Source organism: Oryctolagus cuniculus, chromosome 4 (assembly GCF_051225735.1).
Source record: "Oryctolagus cuniculus isolate XC-2025 breed Fujian yellow rabbit chromosome 4, ASM5122573v1, whole genome shotgun sequence".
Classification (NCBI taxonomy): domain Eukaryota; kingdom Metazoa; phylum Chordata; class Mammalia; order Lagomorpha; family Leporidae; genus Oryctolagus; species Oryctolagus cuniculus.
The window spans coordinates 78,321,853-78,338,937 of record NC_142870.1 but is presented as its reverse complement, the minus strand read 5'-3'; the positions used below and the strand labels follow the sequence as shown (position 1 = coordinate 78,338,937).

Sequence of the window (17,085 nt, the reverse complement as noted above, 5' to 3'; positions counted from 1 at the left end):
TTGTGAGAAAATATGCTCCACTTTCCTCAGAGCTAGATTTCAGGCAGACAGTAGAAAAGCAGAGAGCTTTAAGGGAATAGGACTAGTGGCAGATGTTTCTGGTTTGCAAAGGACTCATTCCTTTAGTAAGAGCAGAATCCTTATTAAAGGATTAGATTGGGAAGCAGATAACTGAACCCATTGGCGGTGGGGGGCAGGGAGGACAAAGTTGTACAGGAGGTACATTGGAAAGAATTTAGGCAGGTTAGTGAAGGGGGGGGGTTCTCAGAAATCCCAGGCGGTTATGTTACAATGCCCCCAGCTGAAAGGTTCTTTTGTGCCAGTGTAAAACCAAAGATAGGAAAACAGCAACTGGCCTGGATGCTGGGGCTGGCTCCCCTGCAAGCTTGCGTCTCCTGCACCCCAGCCCCAGTTCCCCATCCAAGAAGGTGCAGGTACCTGGGGAATGTAGAAGAGCCCCAGCAGGTTGGCCACTGCCGTGGAGACGCCCGAGCCCGTGGCTCCCACCACAGCGATAGTGGAGGGGATGTGCTCAGAGCAGTTGCAGAACTCATCAAGGTTCAAAGAGTCGATTTTGTTCTGGGCAACAAAACTCAGGGTGGCCTCCAAGGCTTTAGACACGGTGTTGCAAGTGTCGAAAATCCTGTATCCCAGCGTCATGTTGGGGAGAAGGGCTGGGCTGCTGTTGATCTCCTCTATGGCAAATATCATCGCCTGTAACCAGCGAAAACCACGAAAGTTATACCTGGAAGAAAGAAGTGGGAAGTGAATGGAGACTTTCTGGTTAACTAACTACTTGAAGGACTGGGCAAAGCTGGGTCTGAATCATGGCTCTGTTACCCGTTGGCTTTGAGGTTCACTTTTTGGGACTCAAAGTCCTGTCTGGAACATGGGGTTAACACCTACTTGTTCATAGGGTGGCTGTGAAGGTATGGACAGGTGGCAGTGATGTAAAATTCTCAGTGTGTGCCTCACACAGAGTTGGGGGACAGGAATAACAAAAGATTGTTATTAGTAATTCATTGAATTATTTCTATCTGCTGCCTCCAGCAAAGGGTTTGCAGTAGTTGATGTGGAGTACTTTTGTAAATGTAATATATAGATTTAAAGAGAAAAAGGACTCGGGAAAATATGAATAGATTAGGATATTAGCAGGAGGGAGCCTAAATATAGCCTCAGATTTGTGGTGTCACAAATTTAGGTGATGATATCCTTGCTGGTCAAAGAAGAAAGGGAAAAGAATGATCTTGGTTTGTAAACAAGCAACAAACAGTGTAGGGAGGTAGGAAAGGAATTGTGTGCTTTTGGCTTATTTATACTATAAAGTCTTTTTTTTTTAAAGGAATGTAGTTTACTTTTTCTTTATTATTCATCTTTTGTGACAAACATATGGTCTTCAAAATATCCATAGAAAATACATCTCATAAAAAAACTACACATGAACTTCAGATTTTTTGAAGTAACTTTGTCTTTTAACTTCATTTTCTCAGAATTTTTGAAGCATCTTTTCTGTAGTTAGACATGGGATTCTAAAACTGATTGTAATGATAGTTTTGCCACTGACATACCCAGGTTACAAAGGAAAGTCACTTACTCATGTTGTCTCCATTTCTTCACATTTAAAATGAAGATACTGAGTTAGAAAACTTTTTGAAAGATCCTGGACCTTAAACATTCTTTTTGTTCTGGAAGCAGCTGTTGGGCTTTTCTTTTTCCAGTGATAAAATATGAATATCAAGATGTGGGAAAAATCGTGGTAGACAGCTTGCAGTCTTTATTAATGAAGTAAAAGTTAAATTTGTGGGCTACACAGCATTTTTTGGGTTTAATATATCAGAATAATATTCTGTAATTTTCTCTGAATTCCCAATGTGCTGTCACCAATAGTAATGCTTGTTAAATTCCAGAAAAGCTAAATAAGTGTACTAAGTTACCCTCATTTTAAGGTTTTCTTTCATGAATTTTAATTCAGATGTTGAACACTGGATAATTAGTCATTGGCACTAATGGTTGATGTGGGACAAATGGAATGCTCACAAGTGAAAAATAAAATTCTTTTTCTTCTTATTCATTCTTGGTCTTTAGAATTTTGACTCTAAGACTTAGTTAGATTCCCCCTGTCTAAATATATATGCAAAAAGGATCAGGAAATGCTTAATCATTTCTTCATAAGAACAATATTTACTGATGGTGTGGCACTGTGGGGAAGCAAGTTAAGCCACCTCTTGGGATGCCTACATCCCATATTGGGGTGTCTATGTTCAAGTCTTGTCTCTGTTTCTTTTTCTTCTTTTTTTTTTATTTAGTAAATATAAATTTCCAAAGTACAGTTTATGGATTACATTGGCTCCCCCCCCATAATTTCCCTCCCACTCGCACCCCTCCCATCTCCCGTTCCCTCTCCCATTCCATTCACATCAAGATTTATTTTCAATTATCTTTATATACAGAAGATAGATTCAGTATATATTAAGTAAAGATTTCATCAGTTTGCACCCACACAGAAACACAAAGTGTAAAAATACTGTTTCAGTACTAGTTATAGCATTACTTCACATTGGACAACACTTTAAGGACAAATCCCACATGAGAAGTAAGTACACAGTGACTCCTGTTGTTGACTTAACAATTTGACACTCTTGTTTATGGCGTCAGTAATCTTCCTAGGCTGTAGTCATGAGTTGCCAAGGCTATGGAAGCCTTTTGGGTTCGCCGACTTCGATCTTATTCCGACAGGGTCATAACCAAAGTGGAAGTTCTCTCCTCCCTTCAGAGAAAGGTACCTCCTTCTTTGATGGCCCCATTCTTTCCACTGGGATCTCACTCGCAGAGATCTTTCATTTAGGTCTTCTTCTTTTTTTTTTTTTCCCAGAGAGTCTTGGCTTTCCATGCCTAAAATACTGTCATGGGCTCTTCAGCCAGATTCAAATGCCTTAAGGGCTGATTCTGAGGCCAGAGTGCTATTTAGGACATCTGCCATTCTATGAGTCTGTTGTGTATCCCGTCATCTCACTAGTCCAAGTGATCAACTTCAGTTCACAATTGATCACACTGATATTTCTAAGAGTCAAAGGGATCACACAAACAAGACTAGTGTCTGCTAATACTAACTGATAGAATCAAAAAGGGAGAGAACTATCCAACATGGGAAGCAGGATCTACTATAAAGTCTTAAAAATGTATATGCATTGCTTTTTAAAGAAGAATGCTATTTTAATAAAAATCAAGCAAATGGATAAAGACAGACAGGGTCAGTGCAGTTAAGTTTCACTCTTCCAGCACTTGGTTTAGAGTGAGGCCTCTGCACGTGCTGACTCAGTGAACTGACTCAGGTCCAGTGGGAAAGATAGAACAATCTGGCAGGTTCTCCCTTCCTAAGGGGAGCTGCCTATCGGAGCACAGCAATAAGAGGTGGGAAATATGATCAGTTATACTTCACTGTCACTCAGGCTCCCAAGGTTGCTGGTGTAACGTTCAAATAATATTCATTTATTTGATAGGTACAGCGAGCAAGCGAGAGAATTCCTGTCTGCTGAATGCAACTCAGAGGTCTCCCACTTGGTGGCAGAAACCCAATTAGTTGAACCATTACCTGCTGCCTCTTGGGGTCTGCATGAGCAGGAAGCTGGAGTTAGGGGCTGGAGCTGAGTACTGAACCTGGGCACTCCAATCTGGGACGTGAGCATCTTAACCGCTGGGTCAGATGCTTGCCTCCTGATCTAACTTTTAACATGACATTTTGCTTTCATATTTTTTCCTATGCCTCCTTCATCTATATTTGTTTAATTATCCACTGTAAACTTACAAAGTTATTCAGGTACATTATAAAATTTCTCTTTATATAAAATACCTATACTGCTAAACTTATGTTACTCCGTTTCTTTAATGTAATTTAAAAATATATATTATTTTGGGGAAGGTTTCTTGCTTAGTCTTACATCTGTATTTTCATGATACATGCATAGTTCTGTCTGGCAGGGTACAACAGACTATTTGTCTGCATTAATGAAATTCTGCACTCACTTTTTTTGCATTCACAACTCCATGAACAGAAGTCTAGTTTTGGGGCCGGTGCTGTGGCGAAGTGGGTAAAGCCGCCTGCAGTGCCGGCATCCCATATAGGGCCTGGTTCGAATCCTGGCTGCTCCACTTCTGATCCAACTCTCTGCTATGGCCTGGGAAAGCAGTAGAAGACGGCCCAAGTCCTTGGTCCCCTACACCTGCATGGGAAGACCTGGAGGAAGCTCCTGGCTCCTGACGTCAGATTGACGAAGCTCCGGCCATTGTGGCCATTTGGGGAGTGAACCAGCGGATGGAAGATCTCTCTCTCTCTCTCTCTCTCTCTCTCTCTCTCTGTATGTGTGTGTGTGTAACTCTGACTTTCAAATAAATAAATAATTTTTTTAAAAGTCTAGTTTTGTTGGACAACCCCTAGTTTTCATTTTTCAGCCTCAAGAAGATCAAGGAAAAGTGTCGAACCTTTTCTGGAAGCTGCAAGTTTCAGGAAAATTCCTACTCCTGCTCAGAAGTTGGGTCAAGACTCGGGGCGTGGGCATGGTCTTTGGTGTCCAGATGATGGGAGGTGGCACAGGGTCCCACTGTACTGTGCAGGGGTCAGGCGCTGACGGTCACCAGAACTGCGAGGGGTTTAGAAACCATGTCCTGGAGGAAGCGATGAGCAAACTGACTGTTTGGCCTGGAGAGGGAAACGTTTACTAGGACGTATCAGCTGTATGCAAACGGCTGAAGAGCGAGCCCGCTGAGAGAATCAGATAGGTTCTGTGTGGCTCCATCTGTGTCAGACGTATTCTGTGTTTGCAGGGGTAGGGCGAGGGTTCAGCTTTCTGAGAGTTTCTAATGTGCACAGTTCCCAATGCTGTCGACTACATTTTGAGGTTGCCTAGATCACGCCAACTATTGAGGTTTCTTTCACTTCTAAATTCCTTTATTAAAAAAGTGAGCTGGGTGGGTGCTGTGGCACAGCAGGTTAAGCCACTGCTTGGGACACCTACTGCCCATATTAGAGGGGGGAATTGAATCCGCCTCCACTTCAGATTCAGCTTCCTGCCAATGCATCCTAGGAGGCAGCAGGTAATGGCTCAAGTACTTGGGTCGTTGCCACCCACGTGGGAGACCCAGATAGAGTTCCCAGCTCCTGGCTTTGGCATGGCTTAGCACCAGCCATTGCAGGCATTTGAGGAGTGGACCAGCGGATGGAATATCTCTCTTCCTTTCTTTCTTCCTCCCTTCCTCCCTTCCTCCCTTTCTCTCTTTCTCTCTCTCTCTCTCTCTGTCTCTCTCTCTCTCTCTCTCACACACACACACACACACATTCCCTGTCACTCTGTCTTTCAAATAAATATAAAGAAATAACTTTAAGACATCTTAAAAAATGAGCAAAGCAGCCAACACTCAGGTATTACCGACCTTTGGGACATGTAAGGTCACTGGACTTTTTACGACTAGATGTACAAGACTGGCAATGAATTTTCTCCTAGCTACTTGGTCTCCCACCACTCAGGGCTGCTGCTGGGTGAACAATGATGACTTGGCTACCAAGTGGCCAGGCCTATGTTTTCACAGGCCCTGGACTTTCCTACTCGAGATCCTTGACATTTTATGATTGGGAAAAATTCTTTAGAAAATAGCAGTGGAGGAGTGAGTGGGAGAAACAGTGAGCTCCAGGATGACCACCAAGCACCAGTTTTGAAAAGAGAGGAACAAGTTTGAAAAAGCTGTCTGGGGATTGTGCAGCTGGGGTCACCCCGCAGGAGACTGGAGCCTCTGGGATTGGGCTCCTTCTCTTACCTGATGCATTCCACAGACTCCGGCCGGGACTTCAGATCTTGATCTTTGGCTGCTACTCCAAAATGAATAGGAAAGAGCCCCCCGAGAATAATGTCCCCCTTCTTCTGGGCTCGCTGGTCAGGCCCATAGGCAGAGGAGTACCAGGCAAGAGCCAAGAAGATCAGACAGTGGCTAGGGAAGGCCATGATCCCGCCTTCTCTCCAGGGGAGACACAAGCGTGACAGTGGGCGGGCGCCCTGGGAAGTTTCCCTTGGTGCAGCTCGCTCCCTGCCGTGGGGGCCCAGAGTCTATGCAGTGGCTAAGGGCAGAACAGATGCCACCGTGCTGTCTGCATCTCCATTCCTGCCTTCTCCATGGTGGACTTGTACGGCGGGTGGTCCTTGAGTCTTTCGAAGCTGCATCATGTAGAGATTGCCTGGGATGCTTTCTGAAAGAAGAAGGAGACAAAATGAATTCAGCCAAACCTAAATCCCATCTTATTATGATGCCTGCCACAGAGGTGGCTCAGAATTCCCATTTGGAGAGGTAGCAGATAGAGAAGGCATGGCTGAGAGGCACATTTACTGTACTCCATGCAAAATGCAGAAAACTTCAATTGTCCCTGTTGGAGAAGGATTAGATTCGGCTATTAGAGGCCACCTTCAAAAGCGGTCATTGATAAGCCAAGGCCTCACTGATAGTATTGCTGGATTTTAATCCATTCATCTATCTGCACGAATAATGCATAGAATTGGTACAGTAGTCTAGCTCCTTGTATTATGTTAATATTAATGATATTTTATTCAGCACATATGTTCTTAAAGAGAATACAGAATGACTGATATTTAGGTTCAAATTTGACTTTGAACCAAATAAAAATGTCAGATAAGACCACTTTTTAGATTTATTGATTGTGACATCACCCTTTCTTCCTGTTTCTGTGAAGATCTCTGGTTCCAGTGAGTGATATGACACTCTCCAAGCCTTTTAAGAAGAGTTCTTATAAAGGATTCAGCTACAGCAGGGGCCGTGGTGTGGCCCACAAAGCTCAGCAGCTGGACCCAGGGGCAAGGCTTCCTGCTGCAGGTGAGCAGCTTGCTGGGAACTCTCTGCTCTTCTCACTTTGTGCCCTGATGGACACCCCATCCTGTAGGTCAAGTACACAGCCTCTCTGGAGGTTCAGGGCCAAGCACAGGAAGTGTCAGCTGGACACCTCCACCTGCATGTCCAGTTCCTCCTTCGTCATTTTGCATCACAGAAAACAACATGCCATCCACGGAGACACAGAGTGAGAGCCGTCCTTGTCCCTTCTCACCACAGCCCTCCTTGTTCAATCACCAGACTCCAGATTCCACTTCCCGAATCCCTCTGGAGTCCAGCACTTCCTCCCCACTTCCAGGGCCATTGTTTCGTGAATGGATTTCCTGCAGCGATTTCCTAACTGACCTCCCTGCCTCCATTTGTGTCCTTTCAGAAGTATTTGGATGCAGGAAAACAAGTGGTTTGGGCTCTGGGGTTAAACCTGGCTTTGAATCACAGTTCCACTCTTCCCCAACATTGGACTTTGGGTAAGTCCCTTAACCTCTATGGCCTCAATAAAATAACACTTGAGGGGCCCTCAGCGCAGTGCCACCCATCAACTCACAGACAACGCTGGCTCTGATGAATGCCTTTCAAACCTCACTCTTGCTCCTCTTCCCTTTGAACTTCACACTCCGGCTTTCCTGAATCTCTGTTGGGTTCTCAAATATCCCAGGCTTTTTAAACAACCCAGACCTCACACACGCTGCTCCCCCTCCTTGTTCCCACTGGCCTAATCTTCGCTGGAAAACATCTGCTTATCTTCGAGCTTTCAGATGTCCAGGGCTGAGGGGTCTTTGTGTGGTGGATGAAAGGAGCTCCCTCTGGGGCAGACACATCCTTGCCTCAAGGTGCACAGCTTGAGGAGCAGGGCACAGGTTCAACCGCCACCCAGGCTGACCCCTCAGTTGTGCAGTAAGCAACTTCCAGGCCTGTCCAGGGAACTCGCTCTGAACCCCCAGAGTGGGAAGGTCCCGTTGTAAGAACACAGCCTCTTGCATCTTGAAGGTGGGAGCGCCCGTCTTAGAAGACACCTGGTCCTGGATTAGAGCCACGTGTGTGAATGCTGGCTCCCAGAGCCCAGGCTTTGAAGCATGGTCGCCTGCTGCCTCTTGCTCCTTAGGAGTCCCATTGCCTCCTCCAATAACCATTCTAAGTGAGGGTATGCACCCCCCGCCCCCCGTGGAAGGAGCACCCCAGAGGGCATCCACCTGTTGTGGAGTTGCCTCCAGTGATGCCTGGACACCCATGGCCTTCTGGTTTCCTAACTCCAGCCCTACCTTTAGATTTTGGGTTCTTTGCTTGAACCTTGGTCACAAGTTCATTTATACACTCAATAAGTACCAGTGCTGAGACCTGGACCTATAAAGGTGACGGATACACGCAGGTTCCCATCTTCGGGGGCTCCCAGTCCAGTGGGCAGGCATACTAGTGTAGAGATAGGGAATTTATCACAACACTCAGAAGTAAATTTAAAAAGTTGTAACTTTGTTTTCTCTAACTAGTTTCAACTTTGCCCTTCCCCCTTCTCGCCAACCTCCTAGTACAGTGACCGAGATGGTAAATGCTGCATGAATGTTTGTAGAATGGATGCTTTAAAAATAAAGCATTTTGGAAAGAAACAGAAGTTAGCATATATCCATCTAGGCATTTTGCTAGGTCCTTTAAACATTCAATGTATTTTAAACTTCCCAACAGTTTTGCAAAGAGGGAAATACCAACTCCACTTTCTAGATGAGGAACAGCGTCTCCGTGTAGTCTGCTTACTCAAGTGAGAAATTCTGGCACTTGAATTAAGAATGCCTCGAGCCCTCAGCATTTTAAGAAGTACCGTGTACTGAATTAGGTAGTAGAAAGAACATTATAACCAACTAGGGTAAGTCAGTAGGACCTGTTAAACTTTTCCTGTGAAAGATTAACTCCTCGGGGAAATTTATTAACTTCATTAGTCCATTCAACAGAAAATGCATGGCAAGAAGTAGTAGATGAGGGAGAGATTTCAGGTCAATTTGCAGTAGTTAACTCTGCCGGTCTGATGTAGTGTCCGAACCACCACCCTTTCTCATCCAATTACCAGGGTCTAATTTGCTCTCAAAGCAGAGAGTCACTCTAGATCCTTGGTGTCCCTAGCTTCCCTCCCTCGCATGCTGATTCTGCCATCACTCTGTCTGCTCCAGCCCATTCCATTCCTGTCACACTGCCTTTGTCTGGTCTCTCCTTGTCTTCAGCATCTTTGTTGCTAAGGCTTTCTTTCCTCTACCTCACTCCTCCCACTCCCTAGACAGCAAAAACCAGGGCAGTACCAAGTGTGATGCTAGTACAATGGCTTAACAGTTGGGGTTCATGGTTGTGACTTCAGCTTACAGTAGTTAAAATACAGAAGTCCTTGTGTAATCAGTAACAGCACTTCAGTGTTAGACTCTGTGGTAGACTTCTAAGTGAACCCCTTGTGTCTGTGTACCTGTTATGCCACAGCAAGACAACTTTTAGCTGGATGAGTAGCTGTCCAAAATAGATGGCTCTTCCCAACTTCCTCTCTGACTCTGTGTGGTCAGGTTCTGGCCAAGGAGCTGTAAGTGCAAGTGTCCTGTGACAGCTTCCAGGAGCCTTGCTTAAGAGCCAGTGGCTGTTTGCCCTTCTCCCCTTCAGCCTCCTTCCTCCATTCTGTTGTGTGGAGGTGGATGTCGCAGCCGGAGCCCATCCTGAACCATGGGCCACATCCTTGGGAGTGGTGGTGCCAAGAGCTAAGGGTTTCAGGAGCAAAGCCTCCGTATTGGACTACTCCTGGTCTTTGACAGGAGAGAGAGAAAGGTTTCTGGCTTATTTAAGCCACCATCATTATGATTTTTTTTTAATCGAAGCTGTCTCTAACAGTACCTAACAGTCACAAACACATTTGTTCTTCTTACTACAGGTTTATTCCATTTAAATCATACATAGTCATGTTTGCTCTCCTGCCAAAGAGTATTACATGTGAATCTGAAGCCAATATTTGCTCTTTCTCTCAATGGCAGATACATCTTGGAAGGAGAAATGAGCCGTGGAGCAGCTGGGTTTGTGTGTAGAAGGTCCTTGACATCATGAGGAGGGGTCAGTATTGATAGATGACTGCTCACTGAGTTCCTCGTCCAGGAGATGTGGGGTGGGAGATGCAGGCACACTGGTCTATGGGTTCCATAGTTCATGAATATGAGTAGTTATTTCATAATTCAAAAACATTTATTGAATACCTTTATGTGCAAGACACTAGGGAGAGCTGGACACTAGGGAAAGAAAATTGCAATTCTTGCCTTCAAGTTGCCAGTTTATTATTTATTTATTTATTTATTTGACAGGCAGAGTGGACAGTGAGAGAGAGAGAGACAGAGAGAAAGATCTTACTTTTCCGTTGGTTCACCCCCACAATGGCCGCTGTGGCCGGCGCATCACACTGATCTGAAGCCAGGAGCCAGGTGCTTCTCCTGGTTTCCCACGTGGGTGCAGGGCCCAAGCACTTGGGCCATCCTCCACTGCACTCCTGGGCCACAGCAGAGAGCTGGCCTGGAAGAGGAGCGACCAGGACAGAATCCGGCGCCCCGAACGGGACTAGAACCCAGTGTGCGGATGCTGCAGGCGGAGGATTAGCCTAGTGAGCCGCAGCTCTGGCCCAAGTTGCCAGTTTAAAAGGAGATAGAAAGCATATTGTAACTACAGTGATAGAAAAGCTACAAAGAGGGATGAATTAAGTGTTGAGACAGAGAGGAATGATGTCCTCTGTCTAGTGATTGTCAGGAGAGAGAATTAAATCAGGTGGAAACTGGAAGCTTCCTGAGGGCGGCACCTGTCTCTTCCTCACCATTGTAGCTGAGCATCAAGCACAACACCTGGAACTTAGTAGAAGCTCCACAAATATTTGTTGAACGAATGAATGAAGTGTGACCAGTAAAGACAGGCACTGGCTGAACAATTCCAGGACAGGCCAAGGGAAGGGGTAATCCCATGAGACTGAAGGTTCCTGTGGGCAGGGCTTTATCATGATCACACTTGCATACCCAACATGGAACACGGAGCCTGGTAGTGAATGGATGCTCCAGAAAGAAATAGCTGTTGAGCTTGGATTTCCCACACATACGTGCGTGACTTCCCCGGGTTTCAGAGTTCAGGATGCATTCCCAGAGGGACAGCAAGGGGAGGTTAGCAGTATGCCTTGCAACATTTCAATTCCTGTCAAAGTTAAAAACCACCCCTGCGCTCTCCACAGCAGCTTTGACGTTGCTGGCAATCGTGTCACTCCTAAGCAGAATCATCATGTCCATATGTCAAGTGCAGAAAACTGAGGCACAGACCCTCTAAACAAAACCACGCCTGGTAAGTTAAAGGCACGACAAGCTCAATTTCCCAACTGAGCTACAACTTCTCAACTCCTAGATTGCAGAAATGAGAACTCTAGGTTGTCTAAGAAAATATGGCTATGAAATCAAATTCTATTTCCAAGAGAATGCACTTCTTTTCCTAGGGTGAGCACACGGATTTGTCTCCGGTTTATTGCACTGCAACCTTTGCCCTCTTCCATCCACTAATCATAAGGAATCCTCCCAGTGGGGTTGGATGCTGCTACTGCAGAAACATGAAGCTTTTGGGATTAATGAGGGCGAGCAGGGTCAACACAAACCCCGTATCCCTGGCTCTGGTTACAGCCTGCTTTCCCTCTCGCTGATGACACACTCCCGTATGGGTTTCCATACATGCTTGGGGCACAACTGCCCAAGAGTTAGGGACCTCTTATCTGCCATCACCACGACCCTCCTCACTCCCTTGCCAGACTTCATTCCTTCTGCATGAGAGCAAGGTACATCTTGTTGTAAAATGAGGGCCCTCTTTCAGCACTGGGGGGACCCGCCCGGCCGGGTCACACTCGGCTGCGCCCTCCAGCCGGCCAGTCTGGCGGCCAGCTGCTCGCCTTCTCACCCTCCAGCTCCCTGACAACAGGTGTGACTTTTGGAGAGTCCATGCCTCATTTAGCCCTGGTAATGGCTTAATTGAGTTGGAAAAATGCAAGGACAGGAGCGTGATAAAAACCAGCTGAGCTGGGTTCCTGTTAGTCATTGGAAAAAGCGATCTGGGAAGGGAGGAGAGGGATGAACCAGCAGTAGGGAGAAGCAGCTCAGGGTGGGGAGAGGGAAGCCTAGACCAAGCCGGTGGAGGAGATAAATAGGGAAAGCTCATGTTCATTAATGCTGTGCTATGAGCACCTCCATGACCGGGCCTCCTCTGCCCTGCCGGTGGCCTGGTGTGGGGAGGGGCTCCTCAAGGAACTCTGGGTGGATGTGTGCAGGTGTGCAGTGCCCACAACCTGACAAAAGTTACTGATTGCTATCTCAAAAAGAAGAAGAAGAAAGATCAGAGAGTTGAAGGAGTGAAAATTCAGGGTTAAACTAAAGATAAGAAAAACTCCTTCTCTGCTCCCAAATCTTGCTGCTGTGTGCTGGCTGTGGGCCTTGGCATTGCCAATGCCTGGGTCCCACACTGAACAGAGTTGCTGGGGACACAGGCCCCGGGGTTAAGACATTTCTTGTCCTGAAATGGCTGATGCCTTAAATAAGCTCTGCTCATGATACGCGGACACCCACAGGGCAACTGAACCAGTTCATTTGAAAATCAAAGGTAGGCAAGTCATTTCTTTAAAAAGAAGTGCACCAGGTCTCAAAGTCCTAGAGAAAGAATCTTTGCATGGAAAAATGTCCTGGCATTGTCTTTTCAAGCTTGCAAGAGACCCCGACTACCCAGTGTGGCACCTCCCAGCCACACCGCCCAAGATGTGCCGCCTGCACTGTTCTGGGGAAAAAGTGTGGGAACCTGCAGGCACTCTGTGCCACGTGGGCATATTTGCCTCCCAAAGGCTCTGATCAGTCCTGCAACAAAGATAGCTGCTTATTTCAGCATGGACACTCTTCCTCGTGCAGGACAATGTGGGGGTGTGGTTCCAGCAGGAAACAGCATCCTTACCCCAGCTTCTCCCAGCCTCTCTGGCTGCAGATCTGAATAGGAGGCTATGTCTGCTCCTCACTGGGCATAGCATCCTCTGTAACCCCAGGTATGACATTCCCAAGGGCAGGGCTGGAAGGAAGGCAAACTGAGGGAGTCAGGGGGAATTCTGATGCCTACTTAGAGCTGCTGTCTTGTCTCAGGTGCATGCTCTCTTCCCACTCCAGAGGAAAGTTTCTGCTGTTCCCCACGAGCTGGAGCTCGCCTTTCTCCCACTCCCATGCAGCTGCCCTGGGCTCAGACAGTGTCCCCATACAAGGACCACCGGGGACGGTCAGTGGTGTGGTAAACCAGCTCTCTGAAGGCACAAAAAGAGGCCCCAACTTGCATTGTTTGCTAAATACTCCCATCAAGGTCAGTTTCAAGGTACCAATAGTTTCAACAACCAATTTGCAAAATTCTGGATCTTACATCACCGGCTCTCCAGGGCCAGATAAGGCTCTCAAATAAATTTTAAAAATCTTAAAAAAAAAGAAAAAGAAAAAGAAAAACATTAGGCTTTCAAATCCGTAGCCCAGCCCTAGCTGACACAGGAACCTAAAGCATGCATGTTAGCATTCTGATATCATTCAAGGCATTATTTTTTTCCCCTGGCTCTTTTATTTTTATTTTTTAATTTTTTTGACAGGCAGAGTTAGTGAGAGAGAGACAGAGACAAAGGTCTTCCTTCCGTTGGTTCACCCCCCAAATGGCCGCTATGGCAGGCGTGCTGCACCGATCCAAAGCAAGGAGCCAGGTGCTTCCTCCTGGTCTCCCATGTGGGTGCAGGGCCCAAGCACTTGGGCCATCCTCCATTGCCTTCCCAGGCGACAGCAGAGAGCTGGTCTGGAAGAGGAGCAACCAGGACAGAATCCAGCGTCCCAACCAGGACTAGAACCCAGTGTGCCAGCGCCGCAGGCGGAGGATTTGCCTAGTGAGCCACGGTGCTAGGCCCCCTGGCTCTTATTTTACCTCAATTTCCTCACCAAAGTAAGTATTTGAGTTTTATAAAGAGTGACAGGAGTGTAAACACAGGAGCAATCATGCAAATAAATCTGGGGCTTATCTCTGGGCATAAGAGTTCCCCAGGAGGGCTGGCGCCGCGGCTCACTAGGCTAATCCTCCGCCTTGCGGCGCTGGCACACCGGGTTCTAGTCCCGGTCAGGGCGCCGGATTCTGTCCCGGTTGCCCCTCTTCCAGGCCAGCTCTCTGCTGTGGCCAGGGAGTGCAGTGGAGGATGGCCCAGGTGCTTGGGCCCTGCACCCCATGGGAGACCAGGATAAGTACCTGGCTCCTGCCATCGGATCAGCGCGGTGCACCGGCCGCAGCGCGCCGGCTGTGGTGGCCATTGGAGGGTGAACCAATGGCAAAGGAAGACCTTTCTCTCTGTCTCTTTCTCTCACTGTCCACTCTGCCTGTCAAAAAAAAAAAAAAAAAAGAGTTCCCCAGGAGAATCTCCTGGAGTCTTCAAAAGCCATTTAAAAAAAAAAAAAAAAAGGATTTATTTATATATTTTGAAAGGCAGAGTTACACAGAGAGAGGGAGAGACAGAGAGATACCTTCCATTCACTGGTTCACGCCCCAGATGGCCACGATGGCAGGTTGGGTCAGGCTGAAGCCAGGAATCAGGAGCTTCCTTTGGGTCTCCCACGCAGGTGCAGGGGCCTGAGCACTTGGGCCATCTGCTGCTTCCCCAGGCGCATTAGCAGGGAGCTTGATAGGAAGCAGGGCAGCTGAGACTGGACCCAGCATCCATAGGGGATGACAGCATGGCAGGCAGCAGCGTTACCCGCTTTGCTGAAACACCAGCTCCAGAAAAGCCATTCTCGTTCATCGAATCGGGGTGGATTTTAGCAGACTTAACAGACTGTCTCGGCACACCAGGTCATTAACATGACATACAAAATGTTAGAGGTGGAAACGGCCTAGGAAGTTTATTGGGTTTATAGTGGAACCTTCTGCCAGGGGCAGCTGTGTGACTGCCATCGATATCAGAGTGTTGGTTGGAGTCCCATTTTCTGTACTTCCCATCCAGCTCCCTGCTGATGCACCTGGGAAAGCAAAAGAAGACGGATGTAGTTGGGTCCCTGCTGCCCACAAGGGAGACCCTGGAAGAGCTCTGGGCTACACTCCTCAGCTGCTGCCATCTGGGGAGTGAACCAGCAGACGGAAGTCCTTGCTCTCTCTCTCTTTCTCTTTCTCTGTCACTCTGCCTTTCAAACCAATAAAAGAATCTTAAAAAAAAAAAAAAAAGAAAAAGAAACGTCTGTTCCATGCATGTTTGAATCACAGTGGCCAATTTTATCATGAAGAAGAGTTGGAATGCACAGCTCGCTGACAAAACCGTGTGAGGCTTAGCAATCGCAGGGAAAGCGTTTTCTTTTTAGTGAAAAAGGAGATCATTCCCGACACCCCTTCCTCCTCCCTGTCTTCCCAGTGCACACTGTGTCTTAAAAATACATTCAGGCCTGCAGAGAACTAACCTTACCTCCAATTAGAACATGAAATGTATTTGTCAGGGGAGTTACTTTAGTTTTAATTAGACCACAGGTGCACAAAATTGGATTAATCATAATCCTTGGTGGATTATACATCCTCATACCTAGTCCATGCCTGGCCTGTTTTTCTTTCTTTATTATTTTTGTGATGAACCCACCGTCTGTGACTCTGCCATCCAAAGCAAGGATCATCAGTGGCAACCTGCCTGAAGTTTCCTCTCCCGCTGTCCTGACCCCTCCCATCAAAACGCCGTCATCCCGAAACGCAAGGTCCTTACTCTTCTTGCCTTCTCTCCCCACCCTATACTTTGAAAGCATTTCATAGATCATAATAGGGAGAATGCACACCAAAATGCTGAGGGGACTGGATCTCAGTGAGGAAATCCCGGGTTTCTTCCTTTTTTTTTTTTAATTAAAAAGTCAGCATGTATTACTTTTAAGTCAGAAAAGGTTCCTGTAAAAAAGTCATTAAAAAGATGGTTGAATAAATGTTAAACAGGCAGGGAAAATCCTGCAAAAAAGACTTTGGTCAGATTTTTGTCTGTCTAATCATACTGCACAGCTTTTGAAAAATATGTTTATGGATACTTCTGATTTCTTAAAATAATCCTTTTTAGTTTTAACCTTATATTTAACCCTATTTCTCTATCTCCCTGATCTTTCTTTCTTTCCTTCTTTTTTTTTAAAGACTTTATTTATTTTAGAGGTAGATTTATAGACAGAGAGAGGAAGAGACAGAGAGAGAGGTCTTCCATCTGTTGGTCCACTCTCCAATTGTCTGCAACGGCCAGAGCTGTGCTGATCCAAAACCAGGATCCAGGAGCCCCCTCTGGGTCTCCCACATGGGTGCAGGGGCCCAAGCACTTTGGCCATCCTCTACTGCTTTCCCAGGTCACAGCAGAGAGCTGGATGGGAAGAGGAGCAGCCGGGACCAGAACCGGCTCCCATAAGGGATGCTGGGGCTGCAGGTGGAAAATTAGCCTAGTGTGCCACAGTGCTGGCACTCTTTCTTTCCTTCTTAAAATATTTTTAATTGAGTACCTCAGGCATATGGATAAATCATAACTGAATTTTCCCCACATAAATGCATCCACACAAGCAGAATCCAAACTAAGAGCTGGAAACAGCACCTGGAAGCCCCACTCACCCTCTCCCAGTCATTGCCTCCCCCAAGGTGACCGGTGGCATGCTCTCCAGTATCATCGAATGATTGGTTTTCCCTGGTTTTGAACTTGGTGTAAGTTCAAGTGATGCATACATACTCTTGCACTGGCTGCTTCTGTCCAACATTATGTTTGCAAGATTCAGCTCTATTGTGTGAAACCAGTGTGTTTTTGCTCATGGTTGTATAATACAAGCATAGGTCACTTAGCAACTCTCACAGAGCCTTAGAGGTGGCCACTAGGTAATGTCATCATTGTGCAAGCACCGCAGAGTGCAGTCTGCAGACCGAGTGGTGCAGGTCACTCACTCAGTGTGCACTCAAAGATGCCATTAGCCCTGCACGGCCAAGGCTGCTGCTGGCATCCCATGGCACACTGTTTGACACTGCACCTTCTTTCTTAATAAATGGAAGGGATAACTCTAAAATTATGATATAAAAGTCTACTGGGGCCAGCGCTGTGGCATAGCGGGCAGGGCCGCTTCCTGCAGTGCCAGCATCCCATATGAGCGCCAGTTCAAGTCCTGGCTGCTCCACTTCCGATCCAACTCTCTG

At 46.7% G+C, this 17,085-nt stretch overlaps 1 protein-coding gene across 1 annotated transcript in view; it reads right to left on the bottom strand.

Annotated features, from left to right (window-relative positions):
• Positions 1 to 17,085, bottom strand: part of CASR (calcium sensing receptor) — an 88,671-nt gene that overhangs the window by 27,557 nt on the left and 44,029 nt on the right. The window contains exons 2-3 of the mRNA XM_017347060.4: positions 5,809 to 6,235; positions 439 to 745 (exon numbers count right to left, since the gene is read on the bottom strand). Of these exons, the coding sequence (XP_017202549.2) occupies positions 439 to 745; positions 5,809 to 5,993 (492 nt within the window). The 5' untranslated portion in view covers positions 5,994 to 6,235. The remainder of the gene's footprint in view (positions 1 to 438; positions 746 to 5,808; positions 6,236 to 17,085) is intronic.